Genomic DNA, 17,786 nt, shown 5'->3' on the forward strand with positions numbered 1-17,786 from the left:
CCGAAATGACATTATCAGAGCATGTCCCCACAAATCATAATGTATCTTTTCAAAAGGCTTAGTAGTACTAGTTTTGGAAGTCAAAAAGGGAAGTTTAGATGCTCGCCCTATTTGACAACTACTACATATAGTAGTAGGTTTATTCTAAGCAAGAATCGTAATATCGCCTTTATTTTGCAGATAACGAAGTGCCGTTGGCTGTGGATGTCCCAACCTTTGATGCCAAGTACTTTCATTAGCTTTTCTAAACCGATTTGAAAATAGTGCTTATTTCCAACCGTTAGAACCTTCCTCGTTTTCCCGTCCTTTGTCACAAAATCGGTGGCAGAGAACTCAAAATTTAGAGGATAGTTAGTTGTAAATTGGCTCACGGATAATAAATTCTTTTCATATGAGGAACAAGTAGACCATTTTTTAAGTCAACACTCTCTTTGCCCAAATTAATCTGAGCATCACCAGTATGAAAAATTTCAAGTGAATCACCATTTTCAACCATAACATTATCTTTTCCCATGTATGGTCATAAGTTGAAAAGATTACCTTCATCGCCAATCATATGATTTGAAGCTCCAGTACTTGAATAGTAAGTGCAGCAAATGCCTTTGGCACATCCGATGGGAGGAAAGATCAATTAAACCGATTAAAGCAATCTAAAGCAATATGTCCCTACTTGTTATAGAGTTGACAGAAACGATTTTGTCTCGCTCTTTTCCCAAGCTTCTTGATCTTGCTTTAATTAAATTGTGGCTGGTGACCTTGCGAATGCATAAAATCAGTCCTAGAATTTTTTATTCTGGGATCGTTGTGAGAAAACCCCCTTTCATGCGAAGAAAAATAATTGTTGTTGGAATGTTGGAATTGCTTTCCCTTCTCTTAAAATTGCTTCTCTAACCAAAGAAAGCCGTCCCATGTTGAATTACAAGAGAACTTTTATTTGCCAGACGACTCTCAAAGCTTTACAATTGCGAAATCAAGTCAGAGAAAGTTGGCATTGGAGGCTTCAACATGGAGGTTGTGAATGAATCATATTGATCACCTAAGCCATTCAAAACAGAGAGACCCTTCTTTTTGTCCTCAAGGGAACATCCGATAGCGGATAACTCATTAAAATATTTTTGAAAAGCACCAAGATACTCGTGAAGAGATGAAAAATTATCTCTATGACTTTTTTGGATTTGTATAAAATTGAAACTTCTCGTTACTCAGACACCTTGGCAAAAATATTTTGTAAAGATAACCACACTTCAGCAAATGTCATCAAGTGTACTACTTGAGCAACAACTTCTTCGAAGAGCGTCGCAATAATCCATCCCCATAGAAGGCAGTCCGACCTTCTCCATTGTAAAAATTCTGGATTTGTCACTTTCTCTGAGACTCTAGTTGCCCCTCCATTAGTAGAGGAGTTGATTGATGGACTTGGCATCTAGTACTCGCCATCAATGAATCGCACTAGATCCCGACTTTCAATCAGTGCAAGCATTTGTGCTCTCCAACAAGAATAGTTTGTTTGTGTCGGTTTCAGTGACAGAAAATTGCTAATGTTCAAAGACGAGGGGTAGGGATACTTGGCGGAAGCCATGGTTAAGGATCAATTTCTTTCGAAAATATGCTCTGATAACATAAAGAATGAAGGTGTTTGATTCTTGATCTCAACGTCCAATTGTTGAGATGACTTTCAATATATGAAGATATTACAAAGTCTTACATAAGGAAACAATACAACAATGAAAAATAATAATAAATGGATAATCATATTACAAAAGTTGTCTATTACTTGATTCTAGCATCTTCAAGAATCAGCTCTTGTAATTTTGATTGATATCTCCATATTTTTCTCCCTTAATGGATAAATCAGTGACTTTATGGGCATCGCGTTTGAAGGTTGGATAACACATTCGTGTTAGTTGTGAAGGTGAACGGATTCGGGTTGCCCTAAGCTCGAGACGAGTGTAGATAGATTTGCGCTGGATGATGACAATGCGAAGAAACCCTTTAGACGTACCCATGGCAGCTTCCTTGTTTTGCTTACGCACTTGTTCATCATCGACTGGGCTGCTCGAGTGAGACAGACTTATCCGACCCCAGAAATTTCCATGGCCAGCGCCATTTTGGTTGGAGCTTTCACTTTCAGCTTCGCTCTCTCCTATGAACATCGTTGTCGCAAACAAACACAGAAGAAAACAAGAACGCACTTCACAAGATCTAATCTTCAAGTCCCGACACATTGGACGCCGTCTCTCTCTCTCTCTCATTTGTATGCACTTGTCTTGTTTATAGCAACTGTACGAGATAGACTAATATCGGCTGACAAATTTTAGGTTAGTATTATCTTGCTAGCTACATCATCCTTAACCATACATTCCTTGATCAAGTGGCTCATCTGTTCCATGTACAGAGGAAGAGCTGACGTTTAGTGACGCTTTGTGGGTCTGGTCTCTTTGGCCGATGCAGAGGGGAAGATGAATCTTTTAAGCGTAATTAATCTGACAGAAACCCTACAATGGGACAGAGCGTTGGGAATCATTCATGTCATATCATGGTTAAAAAGAAAAACCCAGAATCATATAATTCTGTGATGAAGATTGCAGGTGAGCTGATTTAAAGCTTCCAAAAGCGAAACGAAAGTGACGAGAAAGAACGATTTTGGCACTCCCCTGATGTTCTTTTGCTTTCAATTATGTAAGTGATGATGTCTTTCTTTATACTTATTGTCAAACCACAAGAAGGCATGGCATGATGAGACCAAGAGTAGATTAGTAGATACCACTGTTAGGTAAAACATTGCCATCAGTCACGCCTGTTAAGATTGACATCAGCCTGAAATAACACCAAACATGGATAATTATAATTGGATGCCACTTTAGCTAGAATTGACCCCACACTCCACCTTATGAAACGAAAGATCCCTTTTCGTAATTTGGAATCCAATCAATCCTAAATTTGTTGTACGGTGTGCCACGTGGAACATTCGGCGATGACCGGACTTTCACGTCGGTGATGTCCGGCGAATAGTACTGCATTGGAATTCCGTGCAACGACTTAGGATTGTATTGGCAAAGTTAGAAAATTTAAGATTCAATTGATATCCATACATAAAATTTAGAATCGATTGGGTAATTTTCCTTACATGACTTTGTTCTTGCTCTCTTAGATTCTAGATAGGCCGATCTGATCTCGGTATGGAATCAAGGATCGGACCAGTAGTCCCGATCCCCAAATTTTTGGGATCGGAGATCAAAACGGCCAAGGATCAACGGTCCGGTCCGGTTCAAGTGAGACCGCTAACACTAGTTGCTTATAGAAATCAAACCCTTGGATCTAAATTAACAACTTCCAATCTTAATCATCCAACTTAATAAACATATACATGACCATCATACAACCATCACATGAGTACTTATAATCCTAAAATAATGAGAAAAAACTAAATTAGGAAGAAAAACACTTAAAACAATTGAAACAAGATTATGCTCCCGCATCATTCTCCTAAAGTTGGAAAGAATCAAGCTCAAAATGGGATTACACTTGTAGTTCACTGAATCCAAATGCGAACAAAATAATGAGTTTGCAAAATATAGTCAAGACAAAACACATATTGAGTCAAGATAAGACGCGATCGGAGACCGCATATCAACAAACACGATCGGAGGCTGCGTTGCGAAGGCGAGACGCGTGCGTCGAGCGAGAGAAGAAGAGTGAGTGTCGAGCATAAGATGGAGAAATTAGGTTAACTAATTTTTCAAAAATTTCTAATTTTTTTATAAGAGTGTGTGTGTGTATACATATACATATTCTAAGCGGCCCGGTCCTGTTCCATCCATCATGGAATCGAGGACCGGACAGCCCCATTACCGGTCTCATCTATTGGGATTGGGGACCGGACCGCCTCCCTCAAGGGTCGGATCGGACCCGGTCCCGATCCAGTTTGGGCCGGTCTGCTCAACGCGGGTTCTAGATCATGGAGGAGCAACTTGGTGGAGAATATTAGTTGGGTCAATCATCTCAAGTGATTGGGCAGAGCAAGAGGGCAAGGCCAATTCAAGCCGTCCGAAGTAGGGGTGTGCATGGTCCGGGCTGGTCCGGTCCCAGCATAGAACCGGGGACCGGACGGTAGTCCCGATCCCCATATTTTCGGGACCAAGGACCGAACCGGGACCGCCGGTCCTGGTCCGGGCCGGTCCCGGTCCGGTCTCGGTCCCGGCCAAAGAGAACCGCTAACTATTGAAAATCTTGTCAACTTAATAAATTATGCCATGGTAAAAACATAGCGACTCGCTATGACTTTTATGATTGACGAATTTGACCAAAATGTTCGAATTCAATACCAAATCCAGCCATTACATGATAAAAACATCACCAACCGCACTCAAAAAAGCCTGCAGGGAGAAAAGATGACCAAAAACAAGATGGAAAATAAGACTAAAAAGAGAGTCTTGAGGAAGAGAGTGCGACCGTGCAAGGTTGGGAAAAAAATGGGCAGTGGACTTTTATTATTCTGTTTTGTTTTCAATTTTTTTTTGCAATTGTATATATTTATATATAAATAATTATATATTATTGGCGGTCCGGTCCGGGCCGAGCCGGGCCGGTCCGATCCCAATGCAAGAAACCCGAGGACCGAACCGCCTGGTCACCGGTCCCATTTATTGGGACCGGGGACCGGACCATCCACCTCAAGGACCGGACCAACCCGGCCGGTCCGGGCCGGTCCCGGGTTGGTCCGGGCCGATCCGGTCCAGTTTGCACACCCCTAGTCCGAAGAGGAAAGGCAGAGCTCATTGTACAATTTCAGCCGGAGAATTGATGAATTGCCAGCGAACAACCTGTGACATCATGACCCACATATGTCGTTCCTAATTATGGATGCGGTCATATAAAAAATACGGACATCTTTTGGAGAGCGCTAGTGATATATCATTTGTTTATTTTGACATCCGACAAATTCAGTATTTATTAAACTCACATCGAAACTCCGAGACCAAGAACCTTTGCTTCGTTAATTAATATTCCCTATGAGATTATTTGTTGAGAGATTTTTTTTATAATGGGTTTATACGGTAAGAGCCATTGATTTGCTAAATCCCAAGCCCTTTCCTGGGAGAGCAAAGATTATTAAGAGTTACCTCACTTAATTCAAATAGATAACTTAAGAAGTCACAAAAGTTCATGCATATTAATTACTAAAGTAAGCTCATGTGTATTGCTAAGTTAATGCAAACTCATACATTGTCATGTGATGGGAATTTCATACAATACAGATTAATTTCACAACAGCGCATAAATCACTTGCAAATAGAAATTTAGAGTTCCATTTATTTCGCGAAAAGTAAATTGACTTGGAAAACGTTTTCCTTAAAACGATCGTTTGTATCGCTTTAAATAATTAGTCAGTAAAAATGTGTTCACTACCAATAACAATTTGTTCTTCACTTATTCATTCTTCCAAGCGATATGGGTAATCATTTCCAGGATGCGTTCATTTTTCGCGAAACAAACGAAATATTGAATCTCTTTCTTCCTATGACAAAGTTCCAATTTTCAATTGACATTTCATCCAATAGGCATATGGCCCTATTGTTAAAAGGATTGGGGGGTGGGGATGTCAGTATCATAGGTGCGGAGTTTGACTCTTGTATTCCGTTAAGAGGCGAAGCAAAAATTAAAGAGCGGAGAGTTAGAGATAGGACAAATATAAAAAAAAGTATCATTTCTCTGTTCTATGGACACAACCTCTTTTAATTATGCTTCTTAACTAAGAATCTCTCCATTGTTTAGTAATTCAAATCTTAGGTAATAAGATGGTTTCGCTAATTATCTGAGAATACAACCTTGTGATTCAAGTCCACAACTGCAAATCGTAATACCAGGCAAAGTTCTAAAATTTGAAGTTCTCTGAAAGTAAAAGCATAGATGTGAGAAGTGAGGATCCGAAACAAAAATTTAGACATTCCTACACGTGCTTCCATTGACGATTGGACAAGTTGAAAATCACAATAGAAAACGAGTAATTTGTTATCATCCACATTATTAACATGCATTTTTAATATTTCAAAAAAGTGAAACACTCCCAAACATGCTTCCATTGATAATTGAAATGTTGAAGATCATATAACAAAACGAAATTTTTTATAACATCTACATTGCTTAACGACCTACGTGACTGTTGCTTTTAAGGTTGGGTTGTCGCTTGAGTAGACTTTGCACATTGGGATAAGTTGTGATTGAACAATTCCAAAATTTCTTTTTCAGAAAATGTTAACTTTTTCGGCCAAACAATGCTTGTCGGGAGATATCTGCTCTGTTCGATCGTCATGTCTGTTCATGATACACATTGCTTCGATCGTCATGTCTATTGGGCGAGGGTCGTCGGCTTAGGAGAGCGATTTCAAACGCATCCTAGTCGAACAACTCCATTTTCGCACTACTTGTCTTTCACACTTTAAACATTTTTATTCTTTCAACTACCAATTTCTTGAATAGACGTATCTTTAAGATCAGAAAGAGGGTGTCCTCAATTTCTTTTCCTTTTTTACCTGTTCATCTCTAATTCGCGTTCTCAACCCCAAATCTCTTGACCAGCGAGGCTACATGCATATTGGAGGGTCTCTACTTTCTAGCAATCACTTTTCCTCAATGATATTTTTGTATAGGGAAAAAGTTGTTTGCATTCATTTCGTAGATAACAGATATGGCTCCCACGAAAATATTCGTAAATTCTCGAAGAAAGGATTGTACTTTAAATAGCTATCTACAGATTCATTTTCTCACTCCTGTTAATCAGATTTTTCACTTTCTGCCTATGACTTATTTTGGTAGGAGTCAATTAAAATCGAGATGTGTCTTCATTTTGCGTATACTTTTCCACAATTGGTTTAATCATAGGTAGGAAGTTGCCGTCGAACGGAATCTCGTGAAAAATCTAAATAAGAATATAATAAAGAAAGGAAAAAGCAGCAGTCGCACGCTTGCTATTTTCTCTCTCTTCGCTCGGCATTTTCCTCTGCTTCCTCCTGTGCTTTCTCCTCCTTCACAGAGAGAGAGAGAGAGATAGAGAGAGCGTGGCGGAGGAAGGAGGAGTAAACCATCAGGCGCACTGGTTGGACCCATCATCAGCTAAAATGGTGCGACCACCCTTCTTACCGCCGCTTCTCCGATAATGGATTCCAAACTGTCTCGGAGAAAGCGAAAAAGCGCTGTTTCTGTTTCTGTTTCTGCTTCTCTCTCTCTCTCTAGAAAATAGCTCCAAAAATCACTGCAAATTTCATCGGTCAAGCCGCACCCACCACGGGGAAAACGACGAAGTATCCGTGATTCTCCCTTGTCCCCATCCTCCTCCCTACCACTCTCTCTCTCTCTCTCTCTCTCTGCTTCCTTCAGTCTCTGTTTCGAGTTACGCATACTGTATGTACATACCTCTTGTAACTATCCTCGCTTTCTTCTGCTGATACCATTTCGGTCATTATTTGTCAATGCACCCGCTTCCCACTCGTCCATTTTTAGCTTATTTATCTTTTTAGGTAGTAACTTCGATAATTTCCCGAGGTGGGTTTTGCTTATCTTGATTGCTTCAGCTAAGTCTCTCTCTCTCTCTCTCTCTCTCTCTCTCTCTCCTATGTGTCTGCTGAATATATATATAGAGGTTCCCGTGAGATATTCATACCACTTCTCTTGATATGTATGTGATTATTGCTTCTTTTGCTCAAGTCCACCTCACAAAAGCGCGTCCTTTCTAATCCTTTTTTTCCAATTCTATCCAAAGTTTCCCTCTTTTTGTTTTAAAGATCTCTCCTCCCTGTCTGATTTCTGCTCGTAGTAATTCGCCCAATGTTTAGCTTTTTCCATTCCGGGTAGTTCCGGATTTTTGTATCCTATTGTGAGCTAAATCCCATCTTTAGCTTTTCCCATTCCGGCTAGTTTCGGATTTATCTTTCTAATTGTACTTGAATCATTTTTGTTTATCAAAGTCTCCGCATTTATCTACGCTCATCTTTCACTTCAAATGCCAGTATTTATATGATTCTTCAGAGCTTAATTTTGCACAATTCGATCCAGTGCGGTGCCAAAAGCATGAAGGCTTTTTGTTTGTTTCAGTTGTTAATCTTGCTTGTTTCGATTGGTAATGCTCTGTGTAAGGAGTGTACCAACGTTCCTACTCAGCTTTCATCACACACTTTTAGACACGAGCTCTTAGCATCAAACAATGAATCGTGGAAAGAGGAGATGTTCTCACACTACCATTTGACTCCAACGGACGAGTTGGCTTGGTCCAGCTTGTTGCCAAGAAAGATCTTAAGAGAAGAACAAGAATTTGAATGGATAATGGCATACCGCAAATTGAAGAATTCTGCTGAGTCCGATTCACCAGGGGAGTTCCTTAAGGAAGTATCGCTGCATGATGTGAGATTGGACCCGAGTTCAGTTCAATGGCGGGCACAGCAGACGAACCTAGAGTACTTATTGTTGCTGGACGTGGATAGTTTGGTGTGGAGCTTTAGGAAAACGGCAGGTTTGCCGACACCGGGAAAGGCGTATGGTGGTTGGGAGGATCCGACTTGCGAGCTCCGGGGTCACTTTGTAGGTTAGTTTGATTCCTTCTTACTTCAGTTCTTTTGATTTTCATTCTTGTTTCCCATTTGTCATTGAACTGGTTAGTCCTTGTGTCACTATAGTCTAGCGATGTGCTTGTTCTGGAGCACATCATTGAAGATGAATGGATGCTCTCTTCTCTGTCCGGCATGAAGCGTCCTGTTCCTTGGCTGAAGTATGTTTCAGCGGGATGCCATCTCTATGTCATACACTTAGTAAAGATTTTTCTTTTAATGATGATTATCATGTTAGTCCCAAAAGGAACAGGTTTTGTTTCAGTAGGAACAGGTGATGGAGAAGGTAGCATAACATTTAATTATTTTATTGGATCACTGAAATTTTGGTGTTTGCTCCGGTCTGTCTTGCATAATATAATCTCGAGAAACTTATTTAGGCTGAGGATCCTACTTGGAATAAGATATTCTCATGATGTGGCATCATGACAGAACCTGTGATATTTGGATTGGCAGAATCAGATGGACTGGCAAGGATTGTTCATTGAGTGCAAAATTAGAGAAGTATGTCTTATTTAGGACCATCTGGTTTTCATGCATTTATATTGATTACTTAGGATCCAAGATTGGATGACGATGAAGTTGAATGTAGCGCATCACTATTGTTTGAGTATCTTGCATTCCTGTTTTGAAGGGCATTATTTGAGTGCGACGGCACACATGTGGGCAAGCACTCACAATGATAGTATTGGAGAGAGAATGTCTGCAGTAGTGACTGCTCTAGCTGCTTGTCAAGAAAAGATGGGTACGGGATATCTTTCGGCTTTCCCATCTGAGCAATTTGATCGTTTCGAAGCTATCAAACCAGTCTGGGCTCCATATTACACCATACACAAGGTACAGTACTCAAGTGTTTAGGGATTTTGAATCCAGCACTCCCTGTTTTGATTGTAGTCTGGTAAGCTTGAAAATAACGTCTTGGTTATCTACTTCGACAGATCATGGTGGGTCTTCTGGATCAATATACAGTTGCTGGCAACAAGCAAGCTTTGAAAATGGTTACATGGATGGCTGAGTACTTCTACAATCGTGTGCAGAATGTGATCATAAAATACTCTTTAGAAAGACACTGGCTGTCACTCAATGAAGAGACTGGTGGCATGAATGACGTCCTTTACCAGTTATTCAGAGTGACAGTAAGTAAACTACAAGTTTTTCTGTGTAACTGCATGTGAACTTGATCCGGGCTATTGTCCTCTTGATTGATTCAAGACATGGCTTTATTGAACAATTTCTCTGGTGATACACTAGATAGTCGTAGCTGTATCGAATGCCTTTCTCAGAGTTTGCAATATTGGTTGCCTTTACTTGTCTGAGAAAGTCATGCTTTTTCTTGCCCAATGATCTGAGTTTTCAATAACTCTTTGGGAGGAAAATAAGTTTTTTTGACAACTAATGTGAGTGAGCAGAGAAGTGTTCTTTATTTGCATTTAAAGAGGAAACGGCTATCAAATCGTAACATTTTTTTAGAGGTTCCTGCATATTTTAAATCAGAAATTTTTTGCTTGGTGAATCCTTTTCATTGTACTGTAGCACTGCACCTATCTCGAAATTGTAGATTTTAAATCTGACTTTTTGCTTTTACTTTTTCGTTGCAGAATGATCCAAAGCATTTGTTGTTGGCTCATCTCTTTGACAAACCTTGCTTTCTTGGATTGCTTGCTGTGGAGGTAAAAACCATTTTTGTTTCTTTAGTCTTCACATCATGTTACTCTGAGTCCTCAGAGAACATGTATTGTTTTTTGAAGCGCTCCAATGTTCTTTGAGGTTCAGAGAGGAATATTTAAAGTTGGATGATACCTCTGAGTTCGATTTGTAACTGATGGTGCAAGCCTGCAAGGAATTGCTATGTTACACTAGGTCATTTTGAGGACATATATGCGTGTTTTTCCAAGTTACCTTTCTCACAAGTCTCTGTGTGTTGCTTCTTAGTGTCTTCTATGTTGATTCTCTCTTTTTCTGTGCTTTCAACAATTTGGTTCCATGCTCAGTAAAATATTTAAAAGCTTCACAGATGTTATCTTGTTTGACCTGCAGGCTGATGACATATCTGGTTTTCATGCAAATACCCATATCCCAGTTGTTGTTGGATCCCAGATGCGATATGAAATTACTGGTGACCCATTATACAAGGTAGCATATTTTGATTTTCAAATTGTAGGATCGCATGAAACAGAATTTTTATTTATGAAAGGAACTGTAAAGAGCATCGTGTCTTCCAGAGCTCAGCGGCCTTCTTTTTTTCTCAGAGAAGGCTGCTTTCTTCGAGACTTACTTTTTGATAAGACTACATGTTTAACCTAGATGTTTTTCCACACTTTCAACGGTATATGTCTCATCCTTTGAGGATTCCAATGTTTTGTCTAATGGCTTCTCGGTAACTTTTTACACCAGACTATTGGGACATTCTTCATGGACATTGTGAACTCCTCTCACAGCTATGCAACAGGTGGCACATCAGTCGGGGAATTCTGGTATAGATTGTATTCTGAAGGAGAATTAGATTCAAGTTAAATATGTAAATAGATATATCCGTGCGTTTGTGCATTTGCCTGCATTCGTGTCATCATGGTAATCCTCTTTATCTGTTCGTCTGACAGGACGGACCCAAAGCGTTTAGCGACCACTCTTCAAACAGAAAATGAAGAATCATGCACCACATATAACTTGCTGAAGGTAATCTGACTACTCATTAACACTATACTTATTTTCCTAGGGAAGCAATTTAGTCAGGATATATTTTCTCTTTTGACTATGCAATGGAAATCTGACGCAGTATTTTACAATGTACTTCAGAAGTTGCAATATGTAAGAGTCATGGTCGAATTTCTACTAGGTACTAAGCTAATTAACTAAGACTTAGATTACGTCTAATTGTTTGTCTTGAACCGTTTAATCCATCCCAAGTGATGGCACCATTCATTTAATTATGCACGTTTATTAGTTGACTGACCTTTGAGCTTGGTTTATAGGTGAGTCGCAATGTGTTTAGATGGACAAGAGAAGTTGCATACGCAGATTATTACGAGAGAGCATTGACAAATGGCGTGCTAAGTATTCAGAGAGGGACTGAGCCGGGTGTCATGATCTACATGCTTCCTTTGGGTCGTGGGGTGTCCAAGGCCATAAGCTTTCATAAATGGGGAACTAAGTTCAACTCCTTCTGGTGCTGCTATGGGACAGGTCTTCAGATCAACTACCCTTCCAATGTTCATTTTCTCAGTAATTTGAAGTCTGCGGATGTTGTGATTTGTCGAATATCACTCTGTATTGAAGTTGTTTTCCCAACTTTCTTTGGTTCTTTTTTTCCTTCAGGAATTGGCCACATTTTGTCCTGTAGTTTCCTTACCAGCAAGTATTATGGGCTTGACATGATGTGTTGTATTGTGGAGTTTGTCCATTACATGATCCTTTTCTTTCTTTGTGCTTGTAGGAATTGAGTCCTTTTCGAAATTGGGGGACTCAATATATTTTGAAGAGCAAGGAGAAGTTCCCAGTCTTTACATAATTCAATATGTATCGAGTTCACTCAACTGGAAAGCAGGGGGAACTGTGATCAATCAGGAAATCGGTCCTCTGTCATCGTGGGATCCTTATCTTCGAGCAACGTTTACTTTTTCGTCAGAGGTGCTTCTTACTGGCCGATGCATGACGAGAAGGCAGAATTTTGCCTGCCTTTCCATTGTATTTTCTTCAGATATAATCAACTTAATTGCTGTGTCTTTTGCTTATATGGCAATGACTTTAAATCTGTTGTGGAGTATCATGAGATCCATATTAAAGATATCGCATGACAATAAAATCAATTATCCGCACTGAAGACAAGATATTCAAATTCTCCTTAAGTCGTGTATAGCATCCCCGGAAATTAGTGTGAATACATCTAAGTTAATTAAAACACGTGAGATTAGTCTATTTTTGGATTCTAGATATATATATATATATTTGTGTGTGTGTGTGTGTGTGTGTGTGGCAGTGTTTGGATTCTTATTCTCTGCTTCTACTTATTTCAGGCAGCGGGACAGTTGTCTACCCTGAATTTCCGAATACCGATTTGGGTTTCTTCAGCTGGTGCCAAAGCAGAATTAAATGAAGGGAGTTTGATTCTACCAAATCCAGGTGCGTTTAGTGTTCTTAACGCGTGTGCAGCACCCGTTTGATCAAAATTCATGTTTTAGCTTTTGATTGCTCTACATGGCATTTTCATTTCGAAACTGCGACTTTTCTTTTTCTTATAGTCTGTTAATTGAAAACTTCAACTCAAGAGAAATTAGTAAATTGAGATCAAGAGTTCCACAAACTTGATCCGATTTGTCCGCTGCTACGGTCTGAAATTTAATGCGATCATTCTTTACGTATGGTTTGTTGGTGCAGGTAATTATCTCGTCATCAAGGAGAAATGGGGCCCTGGTGATAAGCTGACCCTTCAGTTGCCCCTCAGTTTGCGGACAGAGGCTATCAAAGGTAGTGTCACAGTTCCCTATTGCTTGCTGGGTATATGCTTCTGCATTCAGGAGCATTCCCTAAGCAATATCTTTAAGTATTTTCATGTGAGACTGAAAATTTTGCCTTAAACTATGTCCAGATGACCGACCCGAGTATGCTTCCGTCCATGCGATACTTTACGGGCCTTATCTTCTTGCGGGCCTGACGAGCGGAGACTGGGAAATCAAAGCCAACCCAGATGCTTCTCTATCCAATTGGATAACTTCCATTCCGGCTTCTTACAGTTCTCAGTTGCTCTCTCTTTCACAAGAATCGGGTGACTCGTCTTATTTCCTGACCAACACGAACAAATCCATCACAATGGAGAAGTTCCCTGAGTCGGGCACGGATTCGGCTGTCCACGCCACCTTCAGACTCGTCTCTAAAGACCCCACTGCTTCAGGAATCAGGTCGCAAAAGAAGGGCATGATCGGGAAATCGGTCATGCTCGAACCCTTCGATCTTCCCGGAATGGTGATAGTCCACAAACGGAAAGATGAGGGCCTTGTGGTCGAGGGATCAAGCGAGGACAGCTCGTCCCTCTTCCACGTGGTCGCAGGCCTGGACGGGAATGCCAAGACAGTGTCCTTGGAGTCGGAAAGCCAAGAGGGTTGCTACATATACACGGGGTTGAATTATGACGAGGGTTCCAGCGTAAAGCTGGGCTGCGTTTCGGATTCCTCAGACAGTGAGTTCAACAAAGCAAGCAGCTTTATTTTGGGAGACGCCATGAGCTCATATCATCCTATGAGCTTCGTGGCGAAGGGCGCAACGAGAAACTTCCTCTTGGTGCCGTTGATGAGCTTGAGAGATGAATCATACACTGTCTATTTCGACATCCAGTCTTGAGAGATGGTTGGTACAGAAGGCACCCTGGAAAATAAGAGAGGGCGGCTTGGTTAGGATTTTCAAGTCTTGCTTAGTGATCATGCCTTGAATGTTCGGCAGGCGGTCGCGTGTTTCTGCGGCTTACCCAGCTTCTCATAACGGAGGTGAATTAGTCGGTTCTTCCGGTTTACATTGCCGGTTTGCGGATGTTACATATTACCAGGTCAGATCAGAATGATGAACTGCAGTTTATATATAGAAAAACAGTTGATGTAATTGCACTCTCTTTGATTCTCTGCAAATTTCTGGTCGGAAACTCGAAAAGGCTGCTTTGTTCGGCATTCGCATCTGCTTCTTTCATTGTCCATCTGAGCCAACCCGCGACCATGCCGATGCGATTTGAGTTGGGTGTACCGATCGGTCTCCAAAGCTGAAAGAGGAAGGAAGAGCTCGCCGTGACACATAAACAACCCGATAAAGAAAAATTCAGTATTTTTAATTCACTGATTTTCCTCGTATTAACCACACTTAGTGCATCGAAAATCGAATTATTCCAAATAAGGTAAAAGCCTTTTCCGAATTCTCTTGGTCCCTGATCTTCGCCGCAACGATCAAACCGATCCGAACGCGAAACTAACAAACCGGGCAACGATCAAACCGATCCGAACGCGAAACTAACAAACCGGCTAACACCCGACATCGGATTTGAAGTCACGCATGTGGTCGCATCGGTACAAGACATGTCCATGTCGGAGTGATTTCATCATGAGTTGGAAGCGATTGCAGTGGCTCCTCACAAGTTACACTAACAAAATCCGCTAAAGCATCATCGCTATTATTAGCTTCATGCAGCATTTACGTGCATGAAGATCCTTCATATCCCCATTAACAGCGTAATCTAACAAGCTTTTAGTGGCTTCCCACACAGGCAGTCGTTGTACTGGAACAACGAGGCTTCGAGGTGGTCGAACGGCGAGCCCGCCGGGATCCGCCCACACAGGTGGTTGTGGCTCAAGTCCATGTGCCCGATGAACGATGCGGCCGATATCGACTTCGGGATTGGCCCCCGCAGGTTGTTGTACGAAAGGTCCAGCGCCGTGAAGTAGGACCTCGGCCCGAACATGTCGGGTATCGGGCCCTGGATGGAGTTCCTGCTCAGGTTCAAGTTGCTCACCCCCGAGTTGATCAGGCTCCCTGGGATCGCCCCCGAGAGTTGGTTGTAATCCAGGTTCAGTGTGGCGAGGACGGGCATTTTACCGAGCGATGGTGGGATTTGGCCCGAGAGCCGGTTCGCGGAAAGGTCCAGATCCGCTAACCGGTATATTTGGGATATGGATGCCGGAACCGACCCGGTTATTTGGTTCCCGCTCAAAAGTGCCCGGCTCAACATCCGCAGCTTACCAAAATCTCGGGGAAGCGGACCTGAGATCCGGTTATTCCTCAAGTCGAGGTGCATCAAGCTCGACAGGCCCGTCAGGGAACTCGGGATCCGACCCGTTATCACGTTATCCGCCAGGTTGAGCACCGTCAGTCGCTTCAGCCTCCCGATGTCCGCCGGTATCTTGCCCGACACGCGGTTCCCAATGAGGTCCAGGATCCGAAGGTACGGCAGGGACGCAAGGCAGGCGGGTATCTCGCCGGAGATGCCCTTCCAGTCGGCGACGGTGAGGCTGGAGAGGCGCTCGAGCCTGCATATCGCGGGAGATATCGTGCCGGTCATGTAGCCGGTCCGCTTGGCCCTCTCGAAGATGGGGTCTTCGGACTCGCCCCGGAGGTTGATGTCCGCAACGCGGCCGGAGTCGGCGTCGCAGCTGATGCCGTACCAGTTATGGCAGCAGTCGGGGCCGGTCCAGGAGTTGAAGATGCCGAGGTAGGACTCGTGAAGCCCGGCTCTGAAGGAGAGCAGCGCCGCCCGGTCCGACGGCGGGCAGGCGGCGGCGAGTCCAAGAAGTAATGACGTAGCAAAAATTACTTGAAGACTCATCCTTTTCCGCAGCTGAACTTCTCTGTTTTTTTCTGGCTATCTATCGTGATGCTTCTTTGTTCTAGAGTACAGAGGACAACAGAGGGAAGATCAACCGAGCACCAGTGAAGTAGCGAAAGCTGACGATTGGCACATGGGCATAGGGACTTGGGACAGATTATATAGTATTATCTGTCTCCGGACGATTTTAACCCTGACAGAGCATGTGTATTTTCTCGTGCAATTTGGATTACATACTGAAAACTAGTAGGGTAATAAAGAACAATCTGAAAAATAATGGCTCTGTTATATAACGTGTACGATTTCAATTGCCAATCTTTTGGTCCGCGACTGTTTTCAGAAAATAATGCAATGAGCTTGTAGGTCCGATGGAACATGCAACGTCCTGCAACTTCAGACTGGAAATCCGTGGTTGTCCAATCGAATTGGGTATCTAAATGTCTGCTCAGTAGTGGAAAAAAGAAACAGTCTTTTCATATCGTTTCTCTGTTTTAGGGGCAGTAATTTTCTCTGCCCATTTGCAAAAAACTCGGTGCTAGTGAACCCATTTCAATGGGAGATTCAAATCTGCGCTGTGTTTTTACACTTGACCACTGTTTGGCAAAAAAGCTAAGATGGACCCAGAGAAAGAAGCAGAGAGAGAGAGAGACATGAGTCTTGGGGATTGCATTTCCTTTAAGGACACTCCATCTTCTTTTTTGTCAGGTAATGAGAAAAATATCCAACGAGTTCCCGAGAAAAATGAGGTACGTGCTGGATTTGGAACCCATCTGTTACCATGATCTGAGGCAAGATCGTTCCTTTGCACGATTTTCTTAATTTAATGATCTTCTCCTGAATCCCCTCCATGAAAATGGTTGAAAGGAACAGGAAAGTCGCACTGGGTGTGAGCAAGCTGACAGGTTTTGTTTTTCCTAGGAGTTGGCAGAGAAATCTGACGACCCAGCTGGTACCCAGTAGTAATTAATGGTTCTCCATCGCTCTAGATGTATAAACTATAGTTGCAGTAACCTCACTGTCGCTTGGGAGTCGGGATTTTCTTTTTCTTGTTAACATTAACTTCCAGTTTTTCTGGCATCCACCGGTAATGGACGGTGATATGAGCGAACGGCGACATGAACCGATGTTGTATTAGATACGAAAGTATGAGGTTCTTGAAATGAGGAAAATTGATCATGACTCGGCATCTATCTATCGGAGAGAGATGAATAGAACTCAACTCACATGATTGGGCAAGGAGAAGTTGTAATCTCCAAGATCTGAACCTAGTTAGAGCCTTCACTTCATTGTGCCTAATGAATAAACACACACAAGAGAGGCTTTCAGCCTGTTATGCTTCTCCAGGTATAGATTGTGTTTTCATTTGAATTGGACTCTTGGCAGCACTTCTCTGCGTTTACATTGAGGATGTCCGGTCGCAGGTATTTCGATCCATCTGGTCTTGAGAAAGTCGCACCAGAGAATGACGATGTTTACAGCGCACCCACCAGGAGGAATCGCATTTTTTGTTGAATTCGCCCGGTCACGTATTCTTCCATGCCACTAGACTTCAATCCCGCCGCGAACCAAAATGTGACAAGTTTGAACTTCTTTCTTCCCTAGAGCAAGCTATGGCAAGACGGACACTCAAGAAGACGTGTACCAAGGCCTAGTCCCCTTTCCAATACCGAGTCACAATGGACAGAGCGACAACCATGACTCACTGGAGCAGAGGAACTAAAGGCGCGGATGGCGAAAGCGGGACCGTTGAAGCGGCTGTATAAACTCGCACGCATCTTTCTCATAGTCTAGCCATGAAGATCACGAATTACTTGTTGTGTACGACTGTATCTTTACTTACAGGAAGATTAGCTAAGCCGCTGCCCATTCAGTTCAGCAATCGGCAGCAT

General features: G+C 42.2%; 2 protein-coding genes across 2 annotated transcripts; one reads left to right on the top strand and one right to left on the bottom strand.

The window, feature by feature from the left end:
• Positions 1-7,664: 7,664 nt before the first annotated feature.
• On the top strand, positions 7,665-14,169 carry LOC115734268. Its single transcript, XM_030664972.2, has 12 exons — positions 7,665-8,578; positions 9,235-9,437; positions 9,539-9,736; positions 10,199-10,270; positions 10,638-10,733; positions 10,995-11,074; positions 11,201-11,276; positions 11,573-11,783; positions 12,034-12,227; positions 12,614-12,719; positions 12,975-13,064; positions 13,186-14,169. Exons 1-12 carry the CDS (start codon positions 8,014-8,016, stop codon positions 13,932-13,934), a joined length of 2,640 nt encoding a protein of 879 aa, XP_030520832.1. The 5' UTR covers positions 7,665-8,013; the 3' UTR covers positions 13,935-14,169.
• A 472-nt stretch (positions 14,170-14,641) lies between these two features.
• LOC115734269 (DNA damage-repair/toleration protein DRT100-like) lies at positions 14,642-16,045 on the bottom strand. Its single transcript, XM_030664973.2, has one exon. The coding sequence runs from the start codon at positions 15,895-15,897 to the stop codon at positions 14,812-14,814; it is 1,086 nt and encodes a 361-aa protein (XP_030520833.1). The 5' UTR covers positions 15,898-16,045; the 3' UTR covers positions 14,642-14,811.
• Positions 16,046-17,786: the final 1,741 nt, after the last annotated feature.

The sequence above is a fragment of the Rhodamnia argentea genome, chromosome 6 (genome assembly GCF_020921035.1).
Source record: "Rhodamnia argentea isolate NSW1041297 chromosome 6, ASM2092103v1, whole genome shotgun sequence".
In the NCBI taxonomy this organism is placed as follows: Eukaryota; Viridiplantae; Streptophyta; class Magnoliopsida; order Myrtales; family Myrtaceae; genus Rhodamnia; species Rhodamnia argentea.